General features: G+C 40.5%; 2 protein-coding genes and 1 non-coding gene across 5 annotated transcripts in view; 1 reads left to right on the top strand and 2 right to left on the bottom strand.

Annotated features, from left to right (window-relative positions):
- Positions 1 to 2,517, bottom strand: part of LOC114507636 (general transcription factor IIH subunit 2) — a 40,067-nt gene extending 37,550 nt beyond the window's left edge. Inside the window, exon 1 of the mRNA XM_028525563.2 lies at positions 2,421 to 2,517. The gene's annotated coding sequence lies outside the window, so the exon portion shown is untranslated. The remainder of the gene's footprint in view (positions 1 to 2,420) is intronic.
- Positions 2,518 to 5,769: 3,252 nt separating this feature from the next.
- The window catches only part of OCLN (occludin), a 50,353-nt gene continuing 28,834 nt past the window's right edge, over positions 5,770 to 27,288 (bottom strand). For 2 of the 3 annotated variants that reach the window (XM_036020376.1, XM_036020377.1), the window contains exons 5-9: positions 23,843 to 23,988; positions 14,826 to 15,041; positions 13,013 to 13,184; positions 10,035 to 10,076; positions 7,216 to 8,543 (exon numbers count right to left, since the gene is read on the bottom strand). In XM_036020376.1, the coding sequence (XP_035876269.1) occupies positions 8,421 to 8,543; positions 10,035 to 10,076; positions 13,013 to 13,184; positions 14,826 to 15,041; positions 23,843 to 23,988 (699 nt within the window). In that variant the 3' untranslated portion in view covers positions 7,216 to 8,420. Of the gene's footprint in view, positions 8,544 to 10,034; positions 10,077 to 13,012; positions 13,185 to 14,825; positions 15,042 to 23,842; positions 23,989 to 27,288 lie in introns of all 3 variants that reach the window. The other variant, XM_028522156.2, reaches the window with a different exon arrangement.
- On the top strand, positions 27,108 to 27,219 carry LOC114514083. The gene has a single exon (XR_003685907.1). It is a non-coding gene; the product is annotated as a U6 spliceosomal RNA (small nuclear RNA).

The following is a 27,288-nucleotide window of genomic DNA, read 5'->3' as shown; positions in this document are numbered from 1 at the left end:
ATATTTTAAAGATTAGCTACAACTGATGATTATTACAGCTGAGTGATGGATATATGGTGATTCATTGTACTACCTCTCCACCTTTGTATCTGTATGAATATTCTCACAATTTTTAAATGAAATTTATTATTTATAAATGATAAATAATAAATAATGTTTATGGCTCATAATTCAAAAAATGACACAATATTAACCTACACTAATCTCAACTATTAAAAGAAAAATAAATATTTAATAATTCAGTAACTATGACAATTTCAATAAATAGGACAATTTCAAAATAGGCTTCATCTGGATGACAGGATTAAGTATGATTTGTTTTTTACTTTATTCTTTTCTGTATTTTCATATGTTTAATATGAACATGTATTTCTTTAATAATCATGGTTAAAATAGGTAATGGGGGAACCTATTAACCATACCAAGTAATAAGCATCCCATCACATCCCCATCTCCACCCTCTCCAATGGACTCTGCCTCCCTACCCCACACTCTCACCCTCAGCTTCCTTTGTTCCTAAGTGAAGGTTCAAAGGAATCCTAAGTGCCAAGACATTAGGAACAAAATAAATCCCATCACTGGCAGGGTTAAAAGTTAATCTTTTTTTTTTATTGTTGTTCGTGTACAATTGTCTCCATTTTCACTCCACCACACAAGATTAATCTTTATGACAAGGCCCATAACCAAGACTTTACCCTCCATTTATAACATTGTTGCTATAAAGTATATACAGGGTCCAGCAGAAGTAACGCCTGCTTGAGTGTGGTTGGTAGGGTAATAAAATGGGTATAATAATTTATAGTATTAATTTGAGTATTTCACCTGTCATCTGGTGTGCTTGAGTGCAATATTATGTTGCAGAATTACATGCTTATGATTTTGTAATGAGATTTTGTAATTTAAAAGGGGCACTGTTTGTGCTGGACACTGTATTTGAAATTTTAAAGAAATGAGCTACAGACTTCTGGAATTAAAATTATTGACAGGTTGGACTGTTTTTATGGCATCACTGTTTTCTGTCACACCTGCTATAAGTGGATCACCAGATTTCCAGAAACAAGAAAATCTCTCCCTAGCACTGGAAGAAATTTGCTTGTTTCAGGAAATCTGGTGATCCACTTTAACATAGTGAAAATGAGAAATGACTTGTCCTTATTTCCGTGCTATTTCAATAGCTATGTCGATACCTTGTAGGTTTAATGATGTGTAGTAACATAGTATACAGTGACTAAATTAAACATTTTGATCCTCCATGCAAGTGTTTTCAATGTTTTTAAACTCAAATTCTTTTTTTTTTTAAGATTTTATTTATTTATTTATTTTTTAGAGAGGAAAGGGAGGGAGGGAGGAGGGAGGGGGAGAGAGAGAGAGAGAGAGAGAGGGAGAGAGAGAGAGAGAGACATCAATGTGCGGTTGCTGGGGGTTATGGCCTGCAACCCAGGAATGTACCCTGGCTGGGAATCGAACCTGGGACACTTTGGTTCCCAGCCCGTGCTCAATCCACTGAGCTATGCCAGCCAGGGTAAACTCCAATTCTTTAATAAATACCTACTGCCATCCATCGTATGAACCTACTTTATTTCTAGTTATCACTTTGAATTCTCGGGCAGTTCAGAAACAAAGTGAGAATAAGGACAAACTGCAAGGGGGGACACTGCTGGCTCACTGCACACAAGTACTGTTTAATCAGGCCTGCCTGCAACGGGACACTACAGGGAGAGAACAGATAATAAGCTCTCCGTAACTGCAGACGTTCGAAGGGAAGTTGGACTTTTACAATGCATGCTGTTACTAGAGAAGGGGCTTATGTATCCTGACGAAAAACGTACTTGGTGACTTCTTAGGTCAGTCATCTCCTGTGACTTCCCAATATTCCATCCTGAAACAACACTGATCTGTTTCCTGGGAATCCAACCCCAGAGAAGCCACTTCCCCCGGAGTAAGCCTATTGGTGTGATCGTCAGTGGAGCTCAGAACGAGACCCTGCAAGCGAATGCGGTCTGCACGAAACATCCAATTTATGAAGCCTTCCCTTACACCTTACCCTAGAAAGCGCTGTGAGACGGGCAAAGGGAAATTACTGCCCCGATTTTCAGGTGTGAAACTCGAGGCTCAAAGGCTGGTAACTCTCTCGAGGCCACAGAGCTGAAGGCAGGTCACAAACTTGAACCCAGGATCTCAATTCTCAAAGCTTTGCCTTTGGGACGTTCCCTAGGGTAGCAGCCCCAACTGCTTCCACGCAGCTCCCCAGTCAGAAATTGTCCTCCTCTCCCACACGCTCCCTCACATTCTCATTCCCTAAGATCTGGTCAGGGCCATTCAGTCTCCGCCCCGGGAGAGTGAGATCCTTCCCTGCAGCCGAGATCCCTGGGCGGGCGGTCCCGCCTCCGCTCAGCTCCGGGTTCCACCCGCAGACTCACCGGTCTCGCTGGACGCCGCTCTGCCCGGAAGCCGCTCTGTCCGGAAGCTCCGCCCAAGCTACTGCAAGGGCGCCTTCAAAGGCCTTCCGCTACGCCCGGAGACCACGCAGAAACGTTCCGATTGCTTCAAGTGGAGGTTGTCAGAGCCTAGCGTTCCCGGGCCGTGGCATCCCCTGAGCTGATGTCGAGTGCGGAAAGGCACCTTTTATTCACCTTCCAGCTAATGAAGAGGCGGGAAAAGCGTCATTCGGTCTTGAAGGGTCCGGAGGGTAATATAGACCCGACAACTGAGGAACATGACTTTGTTTTATTTCTAAAAGGTTGGCAGAGAGAACTCACACCACTACAGCAACAGCAGCAGCTAAACGAGAACCTTGCTATGCAACAGTTTTCTGGGACGCTTCTGCTGCTCCTGCTATTCATGCACCAAATATTTTATTGAACACCTACTTTGGGCCTGATACAGTACTAAGCACTGAGGAAATGCAATGAAAAACGGACCAAAATCCTTGGCCTCGTGGAGTTTCCTTCTACTATATGGAGACAGTTACCAAGAATAACATACTCTAACAAATGGTGATAGTGGCATAGAGAAAAATGAAGCATGGAAGGGAAAACGGTTTGCAGTTTAAAATAGCATGGTCAGAGGAGTCCACACCAAGTTAAACCATGATCAGAATAAGGAAAGGAGTTAACCACACTGATACCAGGGAAAATCTCTCCAGGTAAAGGAATATGCAAGTGCAAAAGTAGAAGAGCACTGTTGTGTTTGAGGGACTGCGTAAGAAAGCAGGGGATGAATGGTGGCCACAGAAATCAGAGAAATGGGTGGCTCTGAGCATGGTGAGAACTTTGGGGGTTGATGATGGCTTGAACTAGTATGGCAGCGCAGCAAATGAGAAGCTGTTGGATTTGCAGTCTTGTCGATAAGACTGGACATGAATGAGGAATCAATAACTCCAAACTTCTTTAGTTGAGCAACTGAAAGACTGGAGTTGCAATTATTGGGAGGTGGAGCAGGGTAAAATCAATTCAGTTTTAGAAGTTGTTTGAGATGTCTGTTAATACATATGGAATTATGTATTACCCATGCTCAAGAAATGGAGAGGCAAGGCACCTCAGAATATTTGAAAAAGGGTTAAGCCCAGGAGAGAAAGAGCAGAATGGAACTACCTTATCTGGAGCTGCTCTGCCTCTCCATTAGCATACGCTTTCCCTCTGTTGCCTGTATTGCTTTGTTGGCACCAAAATATTCCCATTTTCTACCCTGTCGAAAACAAAAACAGAAGCCATCCTGCATAGCAGTGGAAAGAACAGACCTGGATTTAAAATCAAGCTCTGCCACACTCACTGGGTGACCTCAAGCAAATCACCTATAAAACGGAGATAACTCCATCTACTCTACAGTGCTATGCATCACATAGTGGCAGCTGTGTAACCAGCTCCTTTAATTTTCCCCCAGAAGACAAAGTCTTATTGTCTAGTGTTAGTGGTGTTGTCTTTAAAAGGGAGAGGGGGAATTAGCGTTGCTGATTCTTTGCCAGGGCAAGTCACCTTCCATTTTTGCCTCCCTCACATCTTTGACTCCTCCTACAGAATTAAAACTCCACACCTTTTCCTCTCCCTTCCCACTTTCCTCCCATCCTCCTTCCTTCCTTCTACAAACTCCAGGCTTTCTCCTTTCTTTTTTTTTCTTTCTTTCTGATTGATCTTCCTTTTCCAAGATGGGATGCATTATTATAAGCCAAACAGCCACAACCCAAGCTCCAAGTTTCTCATTTACATTTACTACCCTGGGAAATTTTTTAATGGAAAACCAGGGAAAGGACAGAGGACTCCCCAATAAATTTAAGTTAAAGCATATTTGAGAGGAAACTGAAACATTCAGACTTTTAGCAAGTTTGTAAATTTACTCTCCTCACAGATTTTGTAGATCTTGACTTACCTAGAAATGGTACTAAAGCAAAGCAGAACAAAGTATGTATAAATCCATGCTAATCCCTTGCTATAATTATGACAGTATTCTAATTGTGTATAAAGTAGTAGAATGAATGGTCTAACCTAGCCAAATGTTTTAACTTGTAAAACTAAGGCACAACTATAAAGAATGGAACAATTTGTTCTTTACCCATAGGTGGCTGGACACAGTCCAGAGTTAGGAAATTGATGAACAGCTCAGCCAGTGGAATAAAGTTGAAATTCAAAGTGTGCAACTTTAAAGACTGGGAGAGGTGAACCTGCCTATTCCAGTGTCTTTTTATGAAACTTAAATCATTCAAGAAACTCATTAAAAACCTCCAGAATTGCTTTTAACAGTATCTAATAATCCTTATCTTGCTATGTCAACTCTATTCTTTTAAAGCATTTGTTAATCATTTATGAATAGTCACAATGCCAAGCCTAATGCAGTTGTCTAGAACTTAGAATGCACACCCTAAAACTGCACCCAACACAGATGAAGCATATAGGGGATTGGGATGATACATAAATACTTAAGACACAATTTGCTTTTTAAAAAGTTGTTTCAATTTTCACCTTCCGGCTTTGGAAATTAGATGTAACTGGCCATATTTATTTACTTTCTGACAAGGGCTGGTCTAAGACACACATTAACTACCCTCATATAACCATATTAGGTACAAGTATCTCTTTCAAATAAGCAAAATGTGATACAGGAAGGCCATTTGCCCAAGGTCACCCAGCAAGTAATTGCTAAAGGACAAAGCAAGAACACATGCAGGAAAGAGCAAGCAGGTTCTTTGGCAGCAACTAGAGGGTTTTTTTTTGGAACACCCTTTCACATTTGTTGCAGACACACACACACACACACACACACAGAAAAACCATAGTTCTGTGTTCATGTTCTTTTTCTAACTCTAAAGTAGCATTATTTTAACACAGTGTTTTCTAAAAACTATCCAGGATACTTGCACATTTTACTCATGAAAACTAGTCCCATTAGAAGAAAAGTTAAGAATATGAAACAGAGGAGGAGGGATGAGATAATTTCCCATCTAATTTATTTGTGCTTTCACACAAGAGAGGTGACAAGGTTAATTGTAGCTGAACCATGAGCTGCCAGGAGATTGAGTTTGAATTTTTATTTCTCTGGCTGAGCCTTTAAAAATGTCCAGTTGAGACACTTCCAATGCAATGCTGAAGGAAGAATGTGTTTATGTTAAGAACTCTCCCCACCCCTCACAACTGAAGCTGAGATCCCTGAACTGATTAAAGAACACTTTTGCCCTGACCTGTCTTTACACATACACTCCCCCATTCGGGTTGTTACAGATTCCTCAGATATTTATGTGAAAGCATTTCATGTTACTAAAAGTACTTAAATGCACTAAAAAATAAAATAGGACATTTTATTAACATCAGGGCAACTCTACCTTATCCAACCCATTAATTTATTAACAAAGTCAAGATAGAATGGGAGTATAGAACCTAATCAACAATTCAGATCATTAGTTCTCTTTACTGTAAAATGAGAAATGGTGGCAAGTCAATAGAGTGTTGTAAGAAATTAAATATTTCATTGTGTATATATGTATGTGTGTATAGACAATATAACTTTTACTATAAAACTAAGATTTAAATTTATTTCAAAAAAATACAAAGCACACATGACAAACTAACACCTGTTATTTTTTCTGGGCAGTGGGTTCACGTATATTCATAGTTTTCTGTATTTAAATTTTTCAAAATAAAGAAATTAAAATGTTGATCTACCTTTAATACAAAACACCCAGGTAAGGAAACTACTTTATGCAACGAACCTTTACCAAGTGGACCACATGCTTTCACAACAAAATCTTGAACAATGGTGCACAGAGTAGAAAGCAGAATGCAGACATAAGAATCACAGGTCAGAGGTGAAAGAGACCTCTGGAATCTAATCTAAACCTCTTATTTTCCAGACTTAGAAACTGCTTGAGTGGCTTTTCAAAGTTGTATCTAGCTAGTTAGTATCAATCCCAGCAGAAACCCCCTGACCCTGGTTCCTGAAGTAGTCTTTGGTAAGTACTACAGTTGAAAAATGATTTTGTTATTTTATTTCAAAATCCAATTGCATGGCACAATTTTATAATACAGACATGTATGGCCAAGCTTGCCTTCATAAACCAAATGCATTGACTTCCAAGAACAGAGTTAAAATTTTAGCACACATAAAAATCAGTTAAGTTGCTCAAGAGAGTCGTTACCATTTGGTGTGACCCCAAAAGGTATGAAAAGCATAGACTATTTAGTCATAAGTATGTAAAGCATATGGAAAATTAAGAATTTCTTCAATTTTTTAAATATATGTTTTAAAGATTTTATTTATTTATTTTTAGGGGAAGAGGGACAGACAGAGAGGGAGAGAAGTATCAATGTGTGGTTGCCTCTCACGTGCCCCCACTGGGCACCTGGCCCGGAACCCAGGCATGTGCCCTGACTGGGAATCGAACCGGCAACCCTTTGGCTTGCAGGCTGGCACTCAATCCACTGAGTCACACCAGCCAGGGTGAATTTCAATTTGAAGAAATCAGTGTTATAGTGGAAACATTACTTAAAAGTTTACCTATAGGCCCTGGCTGGGTAGCTCAGTTGGTTAGAGCATTGTCCCAAGAGGCCAAGGTTGTGGTTTCGACCCCAGTCAGGGCACAGACAATAAACAACCAATGAATGCACTAATGAGTAGAGCAACAAGTCGACATTTCTTTCTCTCTCCTTATCTCTCCCTTCCTCTCCCTCTCTGAATGACTGAATTGCATACTACTAATGATTACAGCTTCATCAAAATATTTTCACCAAAACAGAGTTCTCAACTGGGGGGATGCTCAGTCAACTTGGCTAGTGATGTGCCCAGTATTATCAGCTAATTTTACTTTACTAATAAAAGTGTTGAGATTTAAGCACATGATTTGAAATATTTGATGTTTTGTGATACTGGATTCTAGTGTCAGACAATTGGCCTTCTTAGAGCTGACAGACTGGGAAACGAGCAACCAGTGCAGCACCCAAAGTAGTTTAAAACAATAACAGATACCACTGCTGAGTGTAGTTTTGTACAGCTTAAAATTAACAGCTCTAATGACATCCAACAGGCATGTTATAGAAAGAAAACACTTGGTTTAATACCTTGTAAAATAGGTACAGAACTTGAACATTCCTGTAAGATGCATTTCAAGTCACAGCCAAATTACAAATGTAATCAGATACTCTAATATAATGAAAAGGCCTAGTTGTTTTTTTAAAAAAGCATGTAAACCATAAAAGATTAAAAAGTATTTAAAAATACACAAAATTCTAACCAGTAGTTTTAAATTTTGATTTTAAAAAGTAAATATGTATTTACAAGCTTTAAATTTCAAAATTTGCTTACTTTTACATGATCTTTATTACCAAGATAACATAAAACAATAAAAAGCTCTTTTAACCATTTACACACAGAAAAAATATCAATAGGGAGGTTGGTAGAATGCAATATCCACAGTAGCTAAAATGTGAATGGCCAGGGACTTTATTAATGGAGTCATAAAACAGACTTAACAAAAACTGCAAGCTAGGAAAAAAGCAGTTTCACTTCATTGCAGGGATCCAGTTTCCTCATCTGAAAAGGAATGATTATAAATAACAGTTATGTGAAGGGAGCATTCTGGGAGGATTAAATGAGACCACCTATTCGAAATAATGAAGTACGAAGGCACGACTGCCTAGGGCATGAACGTTCACATCACAGTCCACTCAGCGACCTTCCTTTAAGGTCAACAGTTTAAAAACCTCAAACAACAGTTAGTTCTTAATAAAAGAACCAAAGTTGAAAGCATAATATCCTTAATTGGAGTGTTCAGGACAGTTGATTATCAAAAGGTACTTATAAAATGCTTCAATACCGATGATATTAAAGCTACCAAAACTTTGTAATGGTCACAAAGGTTCGGCCTCTCCGGTTGGAGTCCAAAGTCATTTTGCATCCTGACAGCATCGCAGAGACGCCAGACACCTCTCAACCACTCAGACGATCTGGATTCTGCCTTCTGTCTTCCCTCTGTCATAGTCTCCAACCATTTTCTTGATGTGTGACAACTTACTCTTCAACTGCTTGCAATAATTCCTTTTACTTTTGTAACCTGCAGACTAAAAGGGAAAAAATGAAACAGTAAATTTAATAATATAAAAATGAGTTCTGTGTAGCTGCTGGGAGGGCAGAGGTGTAGTGAAAACCAGGGGGAGCACCAGTCAGACAGAACTGCTGGGAGTGTTAAACGACGTGACCTACACGAGGCACCTGGTGGTATCTCAGACCATACAGGCAGCTAATTCTCTTCGCTGAACAAGGTCTTCTAACCTGAGTTCTACAAAGGATACACTCATTTCTAATGATTTGCAAAGTGACAAAAAACGCTTATTGGCCTTTTTGCTAACACAAAGATCATCTAAAAATTCAGTAAAACAACAAACTGGTGATATCAGTTAACTTGGGAAAGAGAAACTGGATAAACAGCGCATGAGACAGGAAACTGTGCATGCTTTTAAACTCTTGCATTTAAACTGATGTTTTGTAATTTTAAAAAAATTAATATAAAATATTTTCAAAACAAAAAAACATCTGAAGTCAAGAAAAAGTGATAATGGCAAGTGCTGGTAAGGATATAGGGCAACAGGAATGCATACTTCTCAGTGGGTCCATGAACTGGTGCAAACCAGGAAAGCTGTTGGACAGCACCAGATACACACTTGCCCAATGACCCTACAATTTCACTCCTAAGTATATACCTAACAAGTGTGTGCACACATGCATAGACACTTAAATGTCTGAAGCTGCACTGGCTGTAAAAGCCCTAACCAGGAAACAACCCAAATACTCATTAATGAAAGAATAAATGAGTATATTGTGTTTTATTCACAAAATAAGTAAAAATAAATGATCCACAACTACAAGCCAAAACATGAATGGATCTCATAGTACTGAGCAAAAAATCAACCCTGGCCAGGTAGCTCAGTTGGAGTGTTGTCCCGATACACCAAGGTTATGGGTTCAATCCCACGTCAGGGCACACACAAGAAGCAACCAATGATTGCACAAGTAAGTGGAACAACAAATCAATATGTGTGCATCTCTCCCTCTCAAATCAGTAAATGCATCTTTTTAAAAAAAAATCACACATACATGCTCCCAGTTATGTAAGGTTCAAAACAGGCAAAGTTAATCTACAATGTTAGGAGTTGGGATGGTGGTTACCTCTGGAAAGAATTTAAAAACTGGAAGAGAGTACAAGAAGGAATTGTCAGGGGTACTAGGAAATGTATTCTTTGATCTGAGCACCAGGTGCAAAGCTGTGTGATTGCTTTGTGAAAATCTACCAGGTTGTACACTTAGATTTGTGTACTTTTCCATATATTTCCAACCTTTAAAACGGTTTTAAAAAATCAGTATTGGTTGCAAGGACAAACAACTGAAATTAAGGTTCCAACTTCTTGGGTACTAATTTATCTTGCAATTATTGGGCCTTTTATCTATAATCAGTGCATGGGTGACAAGGGATTCATAGTCATTCTAAAGATTAAAGGAAAAACATGTAACAGGAAAAGTCTCCCTAAAAGAATCTTACAATATGAGATACTTACTCCTTTAACTTCCTTTAGTCTATTGTATTCATCAGCAGCAGCCTATTAATGAGAAACACAAGGGAATACGTTCAATGGCATATTTCCTCTTTCAAAAATAACATTACTAATGCTATATTTTGAAGGTAAAAATGCCAAAAAAATACAGGAAATTAAAATAACAAAGTCTTAAAGCTCTTAAAGCTATCATGGTCAGGAGGCGGCCCAAGGAAGCCGGTCAAGAGAAATCAGTATCATATTTTCCACTCCGTTCACACAGGCAGGTCACGACTTGTTCTGCTGTTTCTCCTCTTCCCCTGTGCCAGTCCATGTGCCACACTGACCCCACAGAGGTCTTGTAAAGCACAGCTCTGACCAGGTTATATCCCATTATAAAACTGGTCAGAGCTCCCCATTAATTCCTCTACTAATCTCGTCTCCCACCTTTCCAGCCTTAGCTCCCATCATTTGCAATTCCTTTTAAAAACTGAGCATGTTAATGCTTCCAGATTTCTACCATGTTTTCCTTATGGCTGTCCTCATGTACCCCTCCCCAGTCTGGGGGAATCTGCAATGGTTACCCTGCAATGAAGCCTCTCCTGAACTTTTCAGGCCTTCATCAGGCCTTATTCCTTCCCCCAGCAATCAGTTACAGTACTACCTACACATGATGTGAATATGGCATTAGTCACATCGTCTAAGTTGTTTAGATGTCAGTTTCTCCCTTAGGATATGAGTTCTTTGAGGGCTGACACAGGATTTCATTTATCTTTCTCATTTCAGCACTTCTACATCAAGGACACAATAATGATCCATAATAACTGTTCACTGAGTTGAGAAAGGTTTATGATAACACCATACAACAGGCATAAACAACAGTTAAATTGAACTATATAAACAAATGCTTCAAAACTGAAAAAAAAAATCTCCCCAATTAAAAATAGCAAAGAGTATTTTATAACATGAATATGAGGTTCCAATAAATAAATGATGTGATTAAAAAAAGTTTAGGTACTAACATCTAAGACATAAGGCAGTAGTTTTTCAGGCACTAAGTACTGGTGAAATGTGCATCAGATGAGCCCTCTGGAGCATCATTAGCAGGAATGCGGCTGATATAATCTTCCTGGGGGTAAGTTTTGCAATAAAAATTTAAATGTACATAACTTCTGACTCAGCAATTTTATATTCTGGAATTTGTTCAAGCTAGACAAATACGCAAATACGGAGAGGTTCACCAGAGTATTATTGGTACTACTGAGTGGGCGGGGGCAGGGGGTAGATATACCTGAATGTCTACTCACAGAGGATGACTTTGTTTTTTTTTAAATTTATTTTTAGAGAGGGGGAAGGGAGGGTGAAAGAGAGAGAAAGAAACATCAATGGGAGAGAGAAACATTGACCAGTTGCCTCTTGCACACACTCAATCAGGGATTTGGCTTGCAACCCAGGCATGTGCCCTGACTGGGAATCAAACTGGCAACCTTTTGGTTTGTAGGATGATGCCAAACCCACTGAGCCACACCAGTCAGGGGCAGAGGATGACTTGTAAGTAAATTATGATAACCACAGAATTGAATATTGTATAGCTATTTTTAACACACAAAAAAATTTTTTCAGTAAGTACTGTATTTTGCCATGCATAATGCACTCCCGTGTATAATGCATACCCATAGTTCTGTGTGCATATACATGGAATTATTATACCCATTATCATACCCATGTATAATGCACATCCTTGTTTTACCCTCAAAAACTTGGGCGAATATGTGCGCATTATACAGCAAAATATAGTCGTTCTTTATTATTGATATGAAAGGATAACCATAGGCTGTTGTTGAATACAAAAGCAGAAGAGGCCTGCCTGGGTGGCTCACTTGGTTGGAGCACAGTCCAATACAACAAGTTACAGATCCAGTCAGGGCCCATACCTAGGTTGAGGGTTCAATCTGCAGTCAGGGTGCAGATTGAGAGAAGGCAACCAATCAACATTTCCCTGGCTCTTTCTCTCTCTGTCTCTCCCTTTTCCTCTCTAAAATCAATGAACATATCCTTGGGTGAGGATTTAAAAAAATAGGATGTAGGCAGTGGCAGAAAGCATTTAAAAAGAACCCCCCCCAATTTTGGGGGTTCACTGAACAGACAAAAGAGGCAACTGAAAGAGTTCCCAATGGTCACAGCTATAACAATGCAAGCAACAAAATAAAGTAGTATATGATTATAACCCAAAGTATAAATTAAGATATCCATGAATTCATGCTGATGTAAGTGACCAACTAAATAAATTAAAAAATGTTAGAAGTGACACATTTCCCATGCAGAGGAACTCCAAGTAACCTGTGTAGGTGGTGTACTGCCTTTAGCGAGCTGCAGCGCAATTCCCGACTCCTTAGGTGTGATCGCTGCAGCGCTACTTCCTTCCTCAGAGTATCATGTGGAAGGGGGTTAAAAAGGACAGAGTAACTTTATACAAATACTCTCTCAGCCAGGTGATCAAGGGAAAAAACAAACAAACACTATTTTTGAGTAAAAAAGCAGGAAAGATCTAGATAAAACATGTAAGATAATTCTTTATCCAAGATGGTATGTGTCCAGGTGCACTTCTACATGGAGGGGCTGGTTCAAAAACTAATATTTTGGTGATAACCAGATGATGGAATTTAAGGAATTTACACAATTCCATATTGTTCGAATTTTTTACATAAAAAAATGAACTGGGTATATAAACAAAAAATAATATAGTTGTTTTCTTTGAACTAGGATGGGATATATATGTACATAGGCTATTACTTTGTAATTCTTAACTCCATTAGTATTAGCACACTTTTTAACTTGGAAGACTTTCATCCAAAACTCAATTTTAAGTATTCTTCAATGAAGTTACAGTTTGATAATTACTAGCAAATTTTGTATCAACATCAGTATGAGGGATACCGGCTTTCCAGAGATCAGAATAAAAGTATATGTAATATAACATTAATTATCAAGTTCGAATTTACCATGTACTCTTCACTTTCTTCTCTATAGTCATCCAATTCTTTATCCAGACGAGAGAGCTCTTTATTGATCTCATCGAGTTCTGCTTGTAAGCGCTTGTATTCCTGCAGGCCAGAGTCGAAACTTCGCTTGTAGAGTTGTCTTTGATGATCTGAAGTGATAGGTGGATATTCCCTAAAAATTCAGTGAGAAAATGACTATGTATCCTCAGCAGACATAATATGCAGTGCTTCTTCCTCAAACATAAAACTGATGGGATGCAGAGAATGACATTCTTGTTTCTTTTTGTAGCTTATGGGGAAGAGGAAAGTGGGTCGCAAATAAGTTCTATTAAGAATTATTATACTTTAGACACCACTATCATGTTTTTTTTTAAACTATGCCTACATAATTTTTAGAAATAAAGTTAAAAACAATTTATAAAATTTCAGGTTCAAGTCATAAGAACCCATTTATTCTGAATATACAACATGATAAGCCAACATATGTTTAATGTCTTACAACTGGAATTCGTGAACAGGAAGGATGCTGTCACCACTGCAGTGACAGAGCAGCTGACTGGCAGCTGGCTATTTTCCACCACCACCTATATAGTTTTCAGGCTGTTTTGGGGCATGGGGTTTGTTTGTCTTTTTGGTTGTTGTTCTTGTTTTTTATCTTGGTTTGTTTCTCCTAAGTGAAAATAGCTGAAGTCCTTTCATTATAAAACATGCCTTAAAATGTACATGTCTAAAAATACATGCTCATTGTACAAATAATTTGGCAATAAATTAAGCTATGGAAAAAATCTACAATTCTGATCACTTGTATACCAGCTATTTACTGGTATACTGATCTCTCTCAGTATACCAGCTATTATTTATATATGAAGATAATGCTATTCATCCGTAATCCATGGAGGAAATACTTTGAGTTGTTTCACAGAACTAAGGAACTTCACAGCAATATGAAATTTGCAATTTTAGATTTAAATCACTCTAATATCTTCATTTTACAAAGAGAAGAAATGAAAGGATTTGCTCAAATGGCAACAAGAATTCAGGATTTCTAAAAGTATTTCACAGACAAATGGCTGAAGTAGGCAAAGAACCTTTAAGGATCGGTTTGAGAACCACCGGTGAGTAGGGGAATTCAGACTATACACACCCCACCATGCCTAACACCTTGAGAAGCAATGCTAGATTAATCACCATCTGCACCGCAAACATTTCTGATCTGTGCCTCAGTCCTCACAGTGCTCGGGCATAAGAAGGCTGCCCATCAAACACGAGCAGAGTGGGTGGTGGAGGACTAGAACGAAACCACTGGCGCACACACAAAGGCACTTCACTACAACCCTGACCACCTAACATTAAATTGTTAACTGTTTACAGAACTGTCTTCCCAAGTCCTCTGGAGAAACTTTTAAAAGAATCTCTGGTCTCATCGTGAAAGCTTAAAAGTAAATGCCGAAGCAACGCCATACATAGCACCGGTCTGGGGACTTTATAATCGGTAAAATAAAGCTTCTCTTTACTTGTATTTTATTTGTTGGAAAGGCCTTTCTTGGGTGACTTGGTAAAGTAAGCACCCTGGTGAACTTTGTCAGCCATTTAGTGGGGGCTGTTGAAAGTGTTTTTAAGCCATGGTTACAGCCAAACCTACCCCTTCCATGCCCCTTTATGACGAAAGAGCACTAAGGAAAACCACTAAGTCTCCAGTCCTGGCTGGCAAAGACGGAATTATACCATCCACCCCAGTTCAGGAGGCAGGGGCTCCACAACGTGAAGACCAGCTGTGCAGCATTCCGCGTTCCGGCACCAGAGGACAGCATACCTGACCCAGTCCTCCTCCAGCTCCTCGCAGGACTCGCCGCCTGTCGTGTAGTCCGTCTCGTAGTGGTCCTGCTCAGGCCTCTTTGGCTTCCCCACCCTCCTCTTTGCGGGAGCTCTTTTAGCAGGTGTCTCCAAGTTATCATTGCTGCTGTAATGAGGCTGCCTGAAGTCATCCATGGGCGAAGTCACTGGAAGTTCCTGTACCACTTCAGGCACCCTAATAAAACAGGGATTATTGTTCAGTGATCACTGGGCACACGACAAGGCTTTGCTGGCACACTGGAAGCATGAAGAGCAGCACAGTAACTATTAGGAAATCTGCTGGGAACCACCCTGCCTGGTTTCAGAAACTGTAACCCCCATGGCTAAGGCTGAGTAAAAGACCTTGGGACCATAAGCCGCTAAGGAGACAAAGCTTATCCTCCCAGCAGGGGCGCTGGCTCAACCCCCTTTACTTCACCCTGCTTGGCCCCGGGTAGATTACCAGTTAGCCAATGATGGGTAAGATTCATCGAGGAAGCGATGACCTAAGACAAGCATGGTTACAACTGAGCCATCAGGGAAGGACTTGAGAAACTATAGGAAAGAGGGGTGATGGACCCTCACTCCTCGGCTTTGACATAGCCTGAGTGCTCATTCTGTCTGTGAGAAGTCTCCTAATCTCTCGGCTGCCCGCATTCCCCATCTGACTTAAGCCTAAAACAATGCCAGAGGTGGGTGTGGCCCTGTGCTGGAAAGGGTGGTTCCAGGGGCAATCAGGCCTAAGAAAAGAATGCATAAAATCCTGTGAAACCTGCTTTGCTAAGAATACCCTCAATTTAAATGATAAGGGTCCAAGCATAAAATGAGTTTGTTTCCCTAAGTTTTAAGGCCCTTTGGCTAACTGATCCTGACTCAGAATAAGCCCTCCTAGGTTCTTCTTCTTTTTTTTTTACAGGCATTTTTTGGTTTGTTTTAATTTTTTAAATTTTTTTTGAGAAAGGGGAAGGGAGGGAGAAAGAGAGGGAGAGAAGGATCAATGTGTGGCTGCCTCTCATGTGGCCCCCACTGGGGAGCTGGCCCACAACCCAGGCATGTGCCCTGACTGGGAACCAAACCCAGCGGCCCTTTGCTTCTCAGCCCGTGCTCAATCCACTGAGCTACACCAGCCAGGGCCCTCCTGGTTCTTTGTATATTATCTATTGTTTGATCCTTACTTCCTGACAATGATTGATGAGCTTTATTGCATATAAAACCTGTATTTCTATGCAAATTAAACCCAATAAAAGCCCACTGAGGAACAGGCTCAAGGTCTTTCTCCTTTGAGAGATTGGTCACCTTTCCTCCCCAAGCAGATCATGTCTTGGTAGACTTATTCTCATCCATGGGCGGAGAGTGGGGGTTCTTTGGGGGCAGATCCCCCCTACAGAGATCTACACGTAGGTGCATTCACTCAAGCAGTTCACATGTTCAACATGGAGCAGATCCCTGGTGTTGGGAACCACCCTGCCTGGTCTCAGGAGCTGTAACCCCCCATGACTAAGGCTGAGTGAGAGACCTTGGGACCAGAAGTCACTAAGGAGACAAAGTTTATTTCCCTGGCAGGAGTACCACTTCTGCTCCTTGCCTGGCCCCCATTGCTTGGTCGGTTAGCCAATGACAAGTAAGATCCCTCATGGGAGGGGCCACCCAAGACAGGCATGATCATGTGGGAAGGCCCCCAGGGAAGGACTTGGGGGGCTGTGGAAAAAGGGGGTGATCGACCCTTGCCCCTAGGCTTTGACAAAGCCTGAGTCCTCATTCTGCCTGCGAGAAGTCTCCTATCTCTCAGCTGCCTTGCCTCCTCTGCCTGACTCAAGCCTGAAACAACGACAAGGGGAGGTGCAGCCCTGCACTGGAAAACAGCGGGCTTCCAGGGGTGATCAGGCCTGAGAAAGGATATGTAAAATCCTGTGAAACCTGCTTTGCTGAAAATGCTCTTAAAAGGCCCAGCCAGGCCCTGGCTGGTGTAGCTCAGTGAATTGAGCGTGGGCTGCAAACCAAAGTGTCGCAGGTTCGATTCCCAGTAAGGGTACATGCCTGGGTTGCAGGCCATGACCCCCAGCAACTGCACATTGATGTTTCTTTCTCTCTCTCTTTCTCCCTCCATCCCCTCTCTAAAAATAAATAAATAAAATCTTAAAAAAAGAAAAAAAGGCCCGGGCAGGAAATGAGTTTAGTTCCTTAAGTTCTATAGCCTTTTTAGGTGATAGACCACAACTCAGTGTGAGCCCTACTAGTTCTTTGAACATTATCTATCATTTGATCCTCACTGCCAGACAATGATTAATAAGCTGTATCTGTATTCCTACCCAAAAAACCTAATTAAAGCCTATTCAGGCAGGTGGGCCAGTACTCTCCTCTTGAGAGAGTGGCCAGGCCACTCCAAGGCACCCTCCCCTTGAGAGGGTAGCCGTGCCATCCCTTTTCCTCCACAGGACTCAGTAGTCCATGTGAATTTCTCTCGTGTCTTGTCAATGCACAGCACCGCAGCTACGGCTGGCCGGTGTCTGCATCCTGCATTCAGTATGACACCAGCTCAGACCCTCTAATGCAGACAAGCAGCCTTGAGGTTCCTCTATAAGAGGAGCGCATTTGTAAACCTTCTAAGTAAAATGGATTTAAGGTTTTATTTAGGTCAGGCTGATCCGGAAGATGTGCTCACCTGACCTGTGCCAGGGACATACTCCACAAGAGGCTGTCAGGAAAGTAATGGTCATGAATCTTTGCTACAGGTTCTCGGAATGTTGAGTGGAGAAGAGGAATGCCCAGACAGACCTACTCAATGCCTTTGGAAGCAAACTCTGAGACATAGGTCTTTGTAATGTTAACTGTAGAGTCTTACACGCCAACTATCTTTTCAAGGTATTTCAAAAAGCGAAAAATGCTAAAAGTTTAAACAAGAAAAATTAAATCCAAAAAGCTAAAAAGCTTTATATCATAATAGATAAAAAGAATTCATTAAGACGTTTTAAAAATTTCTTTGTTAATCCTGAAGCATCAGAGAATGGATGGAAAGGAAGGGTTATTACCATTACGCTTACTTTTCTAAAGCAATCATTCAATATTGCATCAGATTTTTCATTGCATATTAATGTTTCTGCTACAATCTTAAAATTGAAGCCCAACGTGGAATAAAATACCAAGAGTTTTGGCAACTGCACACCACTTTTGAGTACCAGAAATGCAATGCTCCCCTCTCCCTTGTAGCAGAGCTGGAGAAGGGCAAGAGAAAGGAAAGGAAGATAAAGAAAGCACCTCAGCCTTCCCACCACTGAAGACATCTACAGATTTTCTTTTCTTATGTCTTTCAACTTAGCAAAACTATAATCTTGAGCTTTATCAATGAAGTTTGCTCTCTTTTCTAGGTGATCCAGGACTGCTTAACTCTGGTTGTCAAAGTCTAAAGCTTTGATGTGTGTGTGTTTGCAGTTAGGGGTGATGTTGGTATTTATTTCTTCTTTCTAAATTTATTCAGGATAACATGGTTTTGTGTGCTATGTTAATAGTACTTGTAAAAAAGGGAAAATGTGACTTTTTCCATGAGTTAATAATTAAACAAGTTCCTAGACACACTCACTGCCTTCAGGTGACAAACAAAACCTTTAGCGTGCATTCGGTTTATCTGAGCAGATGGGAGCCAGAAGGGAAGGAAGCTAAAGGGCAAAATAAATTAGAAGGAAAAAAAAAACAAAATTATTAAGTCCTGGCTGGGTAGTTCAGTTGGTTGGAGCATCGTCCTGATATAACATGGGTGCAAGTTCACTCCCCAGTCAGGGCACATACAAGAAGTAACCAATGAATGCATAAATAAGTGAAACAACAAGTCAGGTGTCTCCATTTCTCTCTTTTTCTCCCTTTCCCTCCCTGTTACTCTCTAAAAACAACATATTAAATTTGAAAAACACATTAAAGCAGGCTTCCTCCCATAACTTTTTATTAACTATTTATTAGCTTTTTATTATCAATTTTCCACCTCCCCTCTTCCTACATCCTTTGAAACACTAAGGAGTAACATACTTCATACAGGATCAAAGCTGAAAACAAAATGCTTAGTAATAAAAGTATATATATATATTTAAGAGCTAGAGAATATGTATACTCTCAATAATCTTGGAACCTACTTTTTTCTTTCAAACCTGCTCTTAGACACAAGTCCTACTGGGAAAAACATGCACAACCCAGAACAAGTAACCAGCTGTACACTTCCCCTAGTACCCAACTTGGTCTCCCAGGGCTGGAAGTTTCCCCTTTTGTAGCTTTTGGATTGATTCTTTTTTATTCATTTGTTTTAGTCTCTCTCACACACCCTCACATGCTTTGCTGCTCTTATCTTGCCCCAAGTCTCAATGTAGTTATTATATACTTTCTTCCATGCCTCTTAGTTTGCAACCTCCATGAGCGCATGGTGTTGGTATTTCCAGGGCAACTGGCCCAGTACTACGTGTACATGGCAGGTGCTCAAGGTAATTACTGAACTAAAAACAGTTACAAGAATCCTGGTTTCTGATGACACCAGTTTCAATGAGGGAGAAACAATGCATGATCAACATCACTGCCTTGACTGCCAGAATGACGTCCATTATATACATGGTTGTTAGAACTGTCACCACTATCAAGGGGGAGTAACTAAGCCTTGCTAATCAGAGAACTTCATCTTCCTGACCTTGGAGATAATAATGACTCAAAAGAGCCAGTCAGAATCTTTTCAACAGATCTGAAAGGCAAGCTTTGGGAAAGGGAAATTCCTTTTCTTGATCCTGGGCTGGAAGATCAGTGCAGCTTGAGGAATGTGGATGACCCCTCCAGTTACAACTGAGAATAAAGGCAACATAGTGACAAGAGCTCTGATGTCTCCTAAGTCCCTGGATCATGCCATGCCTGACGCAGACCGGTCTCGGGGCCTTATGTGAACCAGCGACTTCCTACAACTCACACAAAAAGCCCTCACAGATCACCCCACCAGCCTATCTGCTACTACTAAACAGTGGTGTCTTTTCTGTCACTCTAAGGTGTCATCTTGCCTTGAACGCTCTCTGTAGTATCAACACTCAGCTTCCAGGACTTATTAAGGTTAATTCACCCCAAGTGTGGACAGTATAGTAGGGAGTGGACCTCACAGGGTTTTCCCAAATTCACTGAGAAAGGATGAAGTAGCAATCATCTTCAGCTGAATTCTGCTGTCATCTATTCCATGAGTAATTCTCACAGCACTCAAATTCTAAGGTATAGGACATTATGAGGAGAAAGAAGAACCAAATATGAGAGTAATTACTATATAATTCCATTCAATAACAGTTCCTGGCCGGGTAGCTCAGTTGGTTAAGAGTGTCATCCCAATCACCAAGGTTGTGGGTTTGATACCCAGTGGAGGCACAAATAAGAATCATCAATGAATGCATAAATAAATGGAACAACAAATCTATGTGTTTTTGTCTTTCTCTCCTTTCCTCCCTCTCTCTAAAACCAATACATTAAAAAAAATAACTCCAGTAACAAGCCAAACTAATAGATGGTGATAAGCATCAAAAGAGTGGTGGGGGTATTGATGACAAAAGGGCCCAAGAGGACCTTTGGGAGTACAGTTTGACCACATCGAATGAAAGTAAATACATCATTTCCTTTAGCCCAGCAATTCTGCTTTTCCTCCAGATATACTGACATAAGTGTAAAGTAGTAAGTGTGCAAGTTTATTCCCTGCAGCAGTCTGTAATTACAAAACAATGGGGAAATATTGTGCATCAATATGGGATTAATAAAATAAATTACTGATGGAATATTATGCAGCTGTGAAACAGGCCAGTAAACTCTTTGTATATCAATATGAACAACTCCAAGATATACTGCTAACGAGGCATTTAATATGCTAGTATTTTTTAGCCCTGGCTAGTATGGTTCAGTGGATTGAGTGCCAGCCTCCAAACCAAAATGTACCTGGTTCAATTTCCAGTCAGGGAGCATGCCTAGGTTGCAGGCAAGGTCCCCAGTTGGGGGCGCACAAGAGGCAACAAATTGATGTACCTCTCATACATCTGTGTTTCTCTTTCCCTCTTTCTCCCTCTCTTCCCTGCTCTCTAAAAATAAATAAAACCTTTTAAAAACATAATATGCTAGTATTTTTAAAGAAAAAAATAACCAGCCCTGGCTGGTATAGCTCAGTGGATTGAGCGTGGGCTGCAAACAAAAGGGTCACTGGTTCAATTCCCAGTCAGGACACATGCCTGGGTTGCAAGCCAGGTCTCCAGTAGGTGTGGCGCTTGGGAGGCAATCACACATTGATGTTTCTCTCCCTCTCTTTCTCCCTCTCTAAAAAATTTAAAAAATAATAATAAAAAAAATAAAATGAAGGAAATCTTACCTTTAAAAAAAGAAAAAAATAACCAATATTCATATTTGTCCAGCATATTGTATTTAAAAATAACCTCTGGAAGGCTATAAAAGAAACTGGTAATAGTAGCTGTCTCTAGAGACAGGACTTAGGCATCTATTTTTCCCTTTTGAATTTTACAATATGAATGTATTGGCTTACTCAAGAATAAATAAGACTTTTAAATTGTTCCAAATAAATGCGCAAATACTCAGTTTTTAGACTCACTCTATTAGAAGGTTCTACTTACGGTGAACCTATCTTGGTTTTCATGAAAAGGGGCAGCACATGGGAATGCTGTGTGACCATGCAGGCCTTACAGTTAATTTAGAGGCACAGCTGGTCACATGCATTATAGACACTTATTTTCTATGTGTGAAAGTCCCGTAAATCATAGCTTAAAGCTTTCATAAGGATTTCCTTGCTACTATGTACCTGTGCCCTTATTACCCTCAAGTGCTTTGGTTTTTGTTAAAATCTGAAGAGAAGAAGAACAGAGAAAATGCTCTTCCTCCAAATCATTCACAGCTGAAATGAACAGCCAGGTTGATTCTGCAGAGCAAAGCGAAATGTTTGGAGGGTAAGGCAGACTGCCAGTGTGTTTCCAAATTCCACTACAGGGTAACAATCAATCTATTGTCTTCAAACTGACTCCATAATTAACTGAGCAGCTGGAGTCACTTTATGGGGTTTCAGCTACCCAAACTGTGCCCTCAAAGTGGATCTCTATGTAACCCAGCCTACTAAATAAGGGTGTGGGGTTGAAATAAAACTTTAAAAAACAAAGTTTTCTAGCAGATACACCTTTAACTAAGAACAATCAAACTAGCTAAAGGGAAGGCTTCTTTCTTCGGTCTATAAAGGAATTTGGAGTTCTAGAATTATATATAGCCACAATAACTTATCATTCTTAGGCAAAAATTATATCCAAGTCCTTACCAACACCTCCAGCATCCTTCACTCACCAGTCATTAAGCTGAATTAGAATTACTGTTTAGGGAAAACTGAAACCACAATGGTGACACCATTTCAATAACTATAATGGCACCTACTCCAGGGCAGAAACTCACTATGAGGTTTGGTTTGATTTTTTTAATCCTTACCCAAGGATATGTTTATTTTTTTAAAAAAATATTTTATGTATTTATTTTTAGAGAGAGGGGAAGGGAAGGAGAAAGAGAAGAGGAGAAACACCAACGTGTGGTTGCCTCTCACGTGCCCCCCTACTGGGGACCTGGCCTGCAACCCAGGTGTGTGCCCTGGCTAGGAATTGAACCTGCAATCCTTTGGTTTGCAATTTGGCGCTCAATCCACTGAGCCACACCAGCCAGGGCGAGGATATGTTTATTGATGAGAGAGAGAGAGAGAGAGAGAGAGAGAGAGAGAGAGAGAAACACTGATTTGCTCTGCTGCCTCCCATATGTGCCCTGACCAGGGATCAAACCCACAACCTAGGTAAGTACCCTGACCAGGATTCAAACACACAATTTTTCAGTGTATGGGACAACATTCCAACCAACTGAGCCACAAGGCCAGGGCATTATGTGGTTTTTTACACTATATGTAAAACAAAACCTAAGGGTTTTATCAGCAACATGGAGGTTCTAGCACAGCAAAGGAGATCTCAGAATTCATGAATTTAAATGAAGCCTTATACTTTAATAAAAATGTATGTGGACAGAGTTGATCAATGAGCAATCTCCTCTTTCTGTTGAGGAAAGAGTGAAGACAGGGAAAATATAAAGTAGAGTCATTTTAACCAAGCTACTAAATTATTTAACATTATGAAGGCTGAGGCACGAATAAATGATTCTTTTTCTTAACTTGCATGGGATCTTCAACTTTTGAACTTTTCAGGCCTGAGCCAATACCTAGGTAATGCCCAGACATCCATCAAACTTATGGATAGCCCTGTGACTACCCCCTAAAGGATTTAGGACAGGACCAGAACTCCTGGTGCCCATCCTCCTGACCACCTGGCATCTGTCATCCAGACTGCCTGACATCTGATTGATACATGTCCTGGACCAGTGAGAGGGCTAAGAACACAGGACTGATTATTCTCAAGGTTGTGACTTGTACAATAAGAACTCTTAACTTTTCTTTCTTCTTTGGAACACTTCTAGGTTTTTACCTAGCTATGTTACCAGTTTGCAAACTCTAATACCCTTGAGTAAATTTTTATCACTTATTTCTAGCCAAAGCCTCCTGACTGCATTTATTCAGTACTTTTAATGAGATCTAATAATTATAGGCAAAAGGAAAGACTGAGAAATGCACTTTAGCTCTGCTATCCATCAGTAATGTCCTTTTACCCACACCTAATTGAAAACCTGAAGCAGGAACGAGAACCACATTCCTAGAGTGACAGAACCTAACCTACCGTCTACCTGTTAAATCATCCAGAGAAAAGCACTTTCAGCTTGGAAGGGGAAGAGAACCCGACCACACAATCCCACTCTCCTTATCTTCCAAATAACCCTAGGCATTCACCTACAGGGCCACGATGGGTCTCCAGCCTTCATGCACAGTGTTGGATTTCTTTTTAAGATAAATGGCACAAAATAGCACCTGACTTATAAATGTGCAAATACTCAGGTTTTAGACTCATTCTATCAGAAGGTGCTACTTACGGGGTTGATTTATAGGAGGACTCTGGATACACTCGCTTGTCACTCACTCTGCCATTGGAGGAGTAGGCCATGGGACTGTACACTCCGTCCACATAGTCCGAAGAGGGAGGAGGCATGTCTTGTGTGCCCACAGACACGTTTTTAACCTAGAGAAACAGCCCCAAGAGACACAGTTATTATTTAGCCTATAATTTAAAGGGGGAAGAAATGGAGGAAAATATACATAAAATGATCTAGTATTTACTGAGCTCATTAAATACTATCAACCTGTAATGACTGCTTGTTATTATTAGTGGTAACAGTCAAATCAGTACCTTAACAAACACAAGTCCAGAATGAATTACAAAGAAGGGAAAAAAATCCCAATTACCTCTCATCCTGATGGGATTAGGTGGAATAATTACCCACCTAACTGCTCCTCCCCCATATTAGGAAGACTAATCTCATTTACCTAGGCTAGGTCTGTGTGAGGTTGAGAATTTTCATTTCTAACAAGTTCTAGGGTAATGTTTATGCTGCTGTCTAAGGACCACACTTGGAACACCTCTTAGCTAGGACAAAGGACATTGGCTCTTCCTAATCTATTCGTCGTAAATATGGGCCATTAAAACCACAAAAGTAATTAAACTCCAACTAATTACTGCTATAGTTCCTTAATGAGATTTGTGTATTCTCCCTTAACATACATTCTCAATGGCTCTATTATTAACAGCCTATACAGTGCAGTCACAACATTGTTGTCAGCCCTCTCTGCTTTCCAGTGAATTTGTCCTAAGAATGAGTATGTATTAGAGACTATGCTTTGTTAACATGAAAGGTTTCCCACAGAAACTTTGGAAGAAAATTTTAAATTAAATAATTATAGCTGATTAGATTCCCAACATTGTTGGAGTTCATGAAGTAGATCCAACATTCGTTAAATTTCACCTAAAAATTTGCCCTGGCTTGTGTGGCTCAGTGAATTGAGGGCCAGCCTGCAAACCCAAGGGTCACCAGTTCAATTCCCAATCAGGGCACATGCCTGGGTTGTGGTCCAGGTCCCCAGTGAGGGGTGTGCGAGAGGCAACTACACGTTGATGTTTTTCTTTTTCTCTCTCTGTTCCCCTTTCTTTAAAAAAAAATAAAATAAAATAAAAAATAAATAAATAAAATCTTTATAAATAAATAAATTTCACCTAAAATCTTTACATATTACTCTGTAATTGACAGAAAGAAAAAAAAAGCTACACCCATAAAAGTCATTAAGCTGTTTCAAGGTAAAGGAATAAAATAAAGTACAGGAAAAAAATTAAAAGTAACTCTATTAAATTATTTCTGTGGAAAAAAAAAAAGAAACATTTCAAATACAGGGAGGGTGGGACTACTTTAGCTTGGTGATGAGAACAATGGCATCGGATTACCTGGGCTTACTCCAGAGCTGCCACTACAAGTTCTGGAAAGCCTCAGCTGATCCTCTGCAGGAAATGGGGAAGCGACCTGCCTCACCAAGTTGTTTTAACAATTTAATGCCATGACAAGGTACATATTCAGCACAATGCCTTTATGTAAAAACTAAAGTGCTGGATTCTGGAATTAAAGACATTAGAGCTAAACAAAGTATTTTTCTAAGTATTTGAATGTGAGGGCAGACTTTTAATTGGATTATTTTGCAATTGTGAATACTTACAATTAGGTTCAGTATCAATACAGTGTATTTCCTTGCAACACACACACTTTACATCTTGTTTCCTGTTAGGCATAGCATCATAACATGACCTGCTCCTTTTCCTATCACTGCAGTATCACATGCTGAAGTATTTACTTATCCGCCCCTCTAAGGACATGAATGGAGGTCTTCTTGATTGTTTAATATTCCCATGAGTCAGAAAGGAATGAAATCATTTCCTCTTGAAAGTGGAGTTTGGCAACAACTGGGAAACCAGTGGGTGGGCTGCCAGGGAGTGTGCTTAGATCCCACCACAGGGGGGTGGGGTGGGGACCACTCTTGGCTCCTCCAATAAATTCCTTAGGACTTGACTCCATCACCAAGCTTCACAGGCAAAAAGGTCCGCCAAGCCAAAGGCCTATTCCTATTCTGGAGACTTCATCAGAGTTCAAAAAGACTTCCTTTTCTTTAAAACTCATTTCACATCTTGCCCTGGCTGGTGTGGCTCAGTGGACTGAGTGCCAGCCTGCGAACCAAAGGGTAACTAGTTTGATTCCCAGTCAGAGCACACGACTGGGTTGCAGGCCAGGTCCCCAGTAGGGGGTACTTGAGAGGCAACCACACATTGATGTTTCTCTCTCTCTCTCCTTCTCCTTCCCTTCCTCTCTCTCTAAAAATAAATAAATAAAATCTTTAAAATAAAAAACCCACTTAAGATCTTTCCAGGTTCTTTCCCTTTAACAACTTTAACAGATGCTCAAAACTGACAGATTTCCAACTGACTCGCAAACAAGAAAGCAAAACCAAGGTGTGTGGGTGTCCTTGTAGAGACTTCTTACTGCCTGGGATGGAATGTTCTTCCTCTTTCCTTTGCCAGCAAATTCTTAATTGGGCTTAAAGTCTTGGCTCACTACCAAGGATTAGTAATGCCACTATCTCTGGAGGCCTTCCACATGTGTCCCTGCTGGGTGAGGCACCTATCTGTCGTCCTATCTCCCCAAGCACCTGTGGACACAATCCTCCCACCCACCACAGCCCTTCTGCACTGTGGAACAATTGTTCACACACAGTGTAATGGCTTGCTCCCATATCTCTAACCTCAGTAGGCAGTCACCTGTTCTAAAAGCCATCTCTGTCTGCCTGCTTACAATGTGCCAAATGCTGAACTGATACATCATCTAGAAGGCACAACCTTACAGGTAAATACTATGATTCCCTTTTCAGAAATGAGGAAGCTGTGGCTCAGAGCTCGACAAGTTTCCCAAAGACCTATACCTAGTAAATGGTAATGTGGGATTTAAATACAGGCCTCATTGGGAAACCTGTGCTATAATCCACCACCTCTCCCTGGGCAGTCCCCTGCCTTCCCTTTGGGTCTCCAAAGTCCTGCATAGTCCCTGGCACAAATCAGAAATGCAGAGTTTGCTACACAAAGGTTACCTCACTCACTGCCGCTCCACACTGTATGTATCCAAAAATCTTATCACATGAGCAGCTGTGAGCGACCTTATCTCTGAACCAGCAGGACTGGACTCACTCGTCCACTAGCTTCACCCTCCAGCAAGTCTTTGGTTACTTGAACCTTGTTTTATACATCTGCACAAAAAATTCCAAAGTACTGTTTGCTTTGGCAGAACGTATACTGAAGTTGGAACGATACAAAGAAAATTAATTATTAGCACAGGCTCGGCAAAAGGATGACATGCACATTTGTGATAGGTTCACATTTTCAAAATGTTCCAGGCGTGGTAAACACACGATGCAATATACAGATGATGTATTATAGAACTGTATACTTGAA

Source organism: Phyllostomus discolor, chromosome 3 (assembly GCF_004126475.2).
Source record: "Phyllostomus discolor isolate MPI-MPIP mPhyDis1 chromosome 3, mPhyDis1.pri.v3, whole genome shotgun sequence".
In the NCBI taxonomy this organism is placed as follows: domain Eukaryota; kingdom Metazoa; phylum Chordata; class Mammalia; order Chiroptera; family Phyllostomidae; genus Phyllostomus; species Phyllostomus discolor.
The sequence above is the reverse complement of the archived record's forward strand: the minus strand, read 5'-3'. Positions and strand labels throughout refer to the sequence as shown.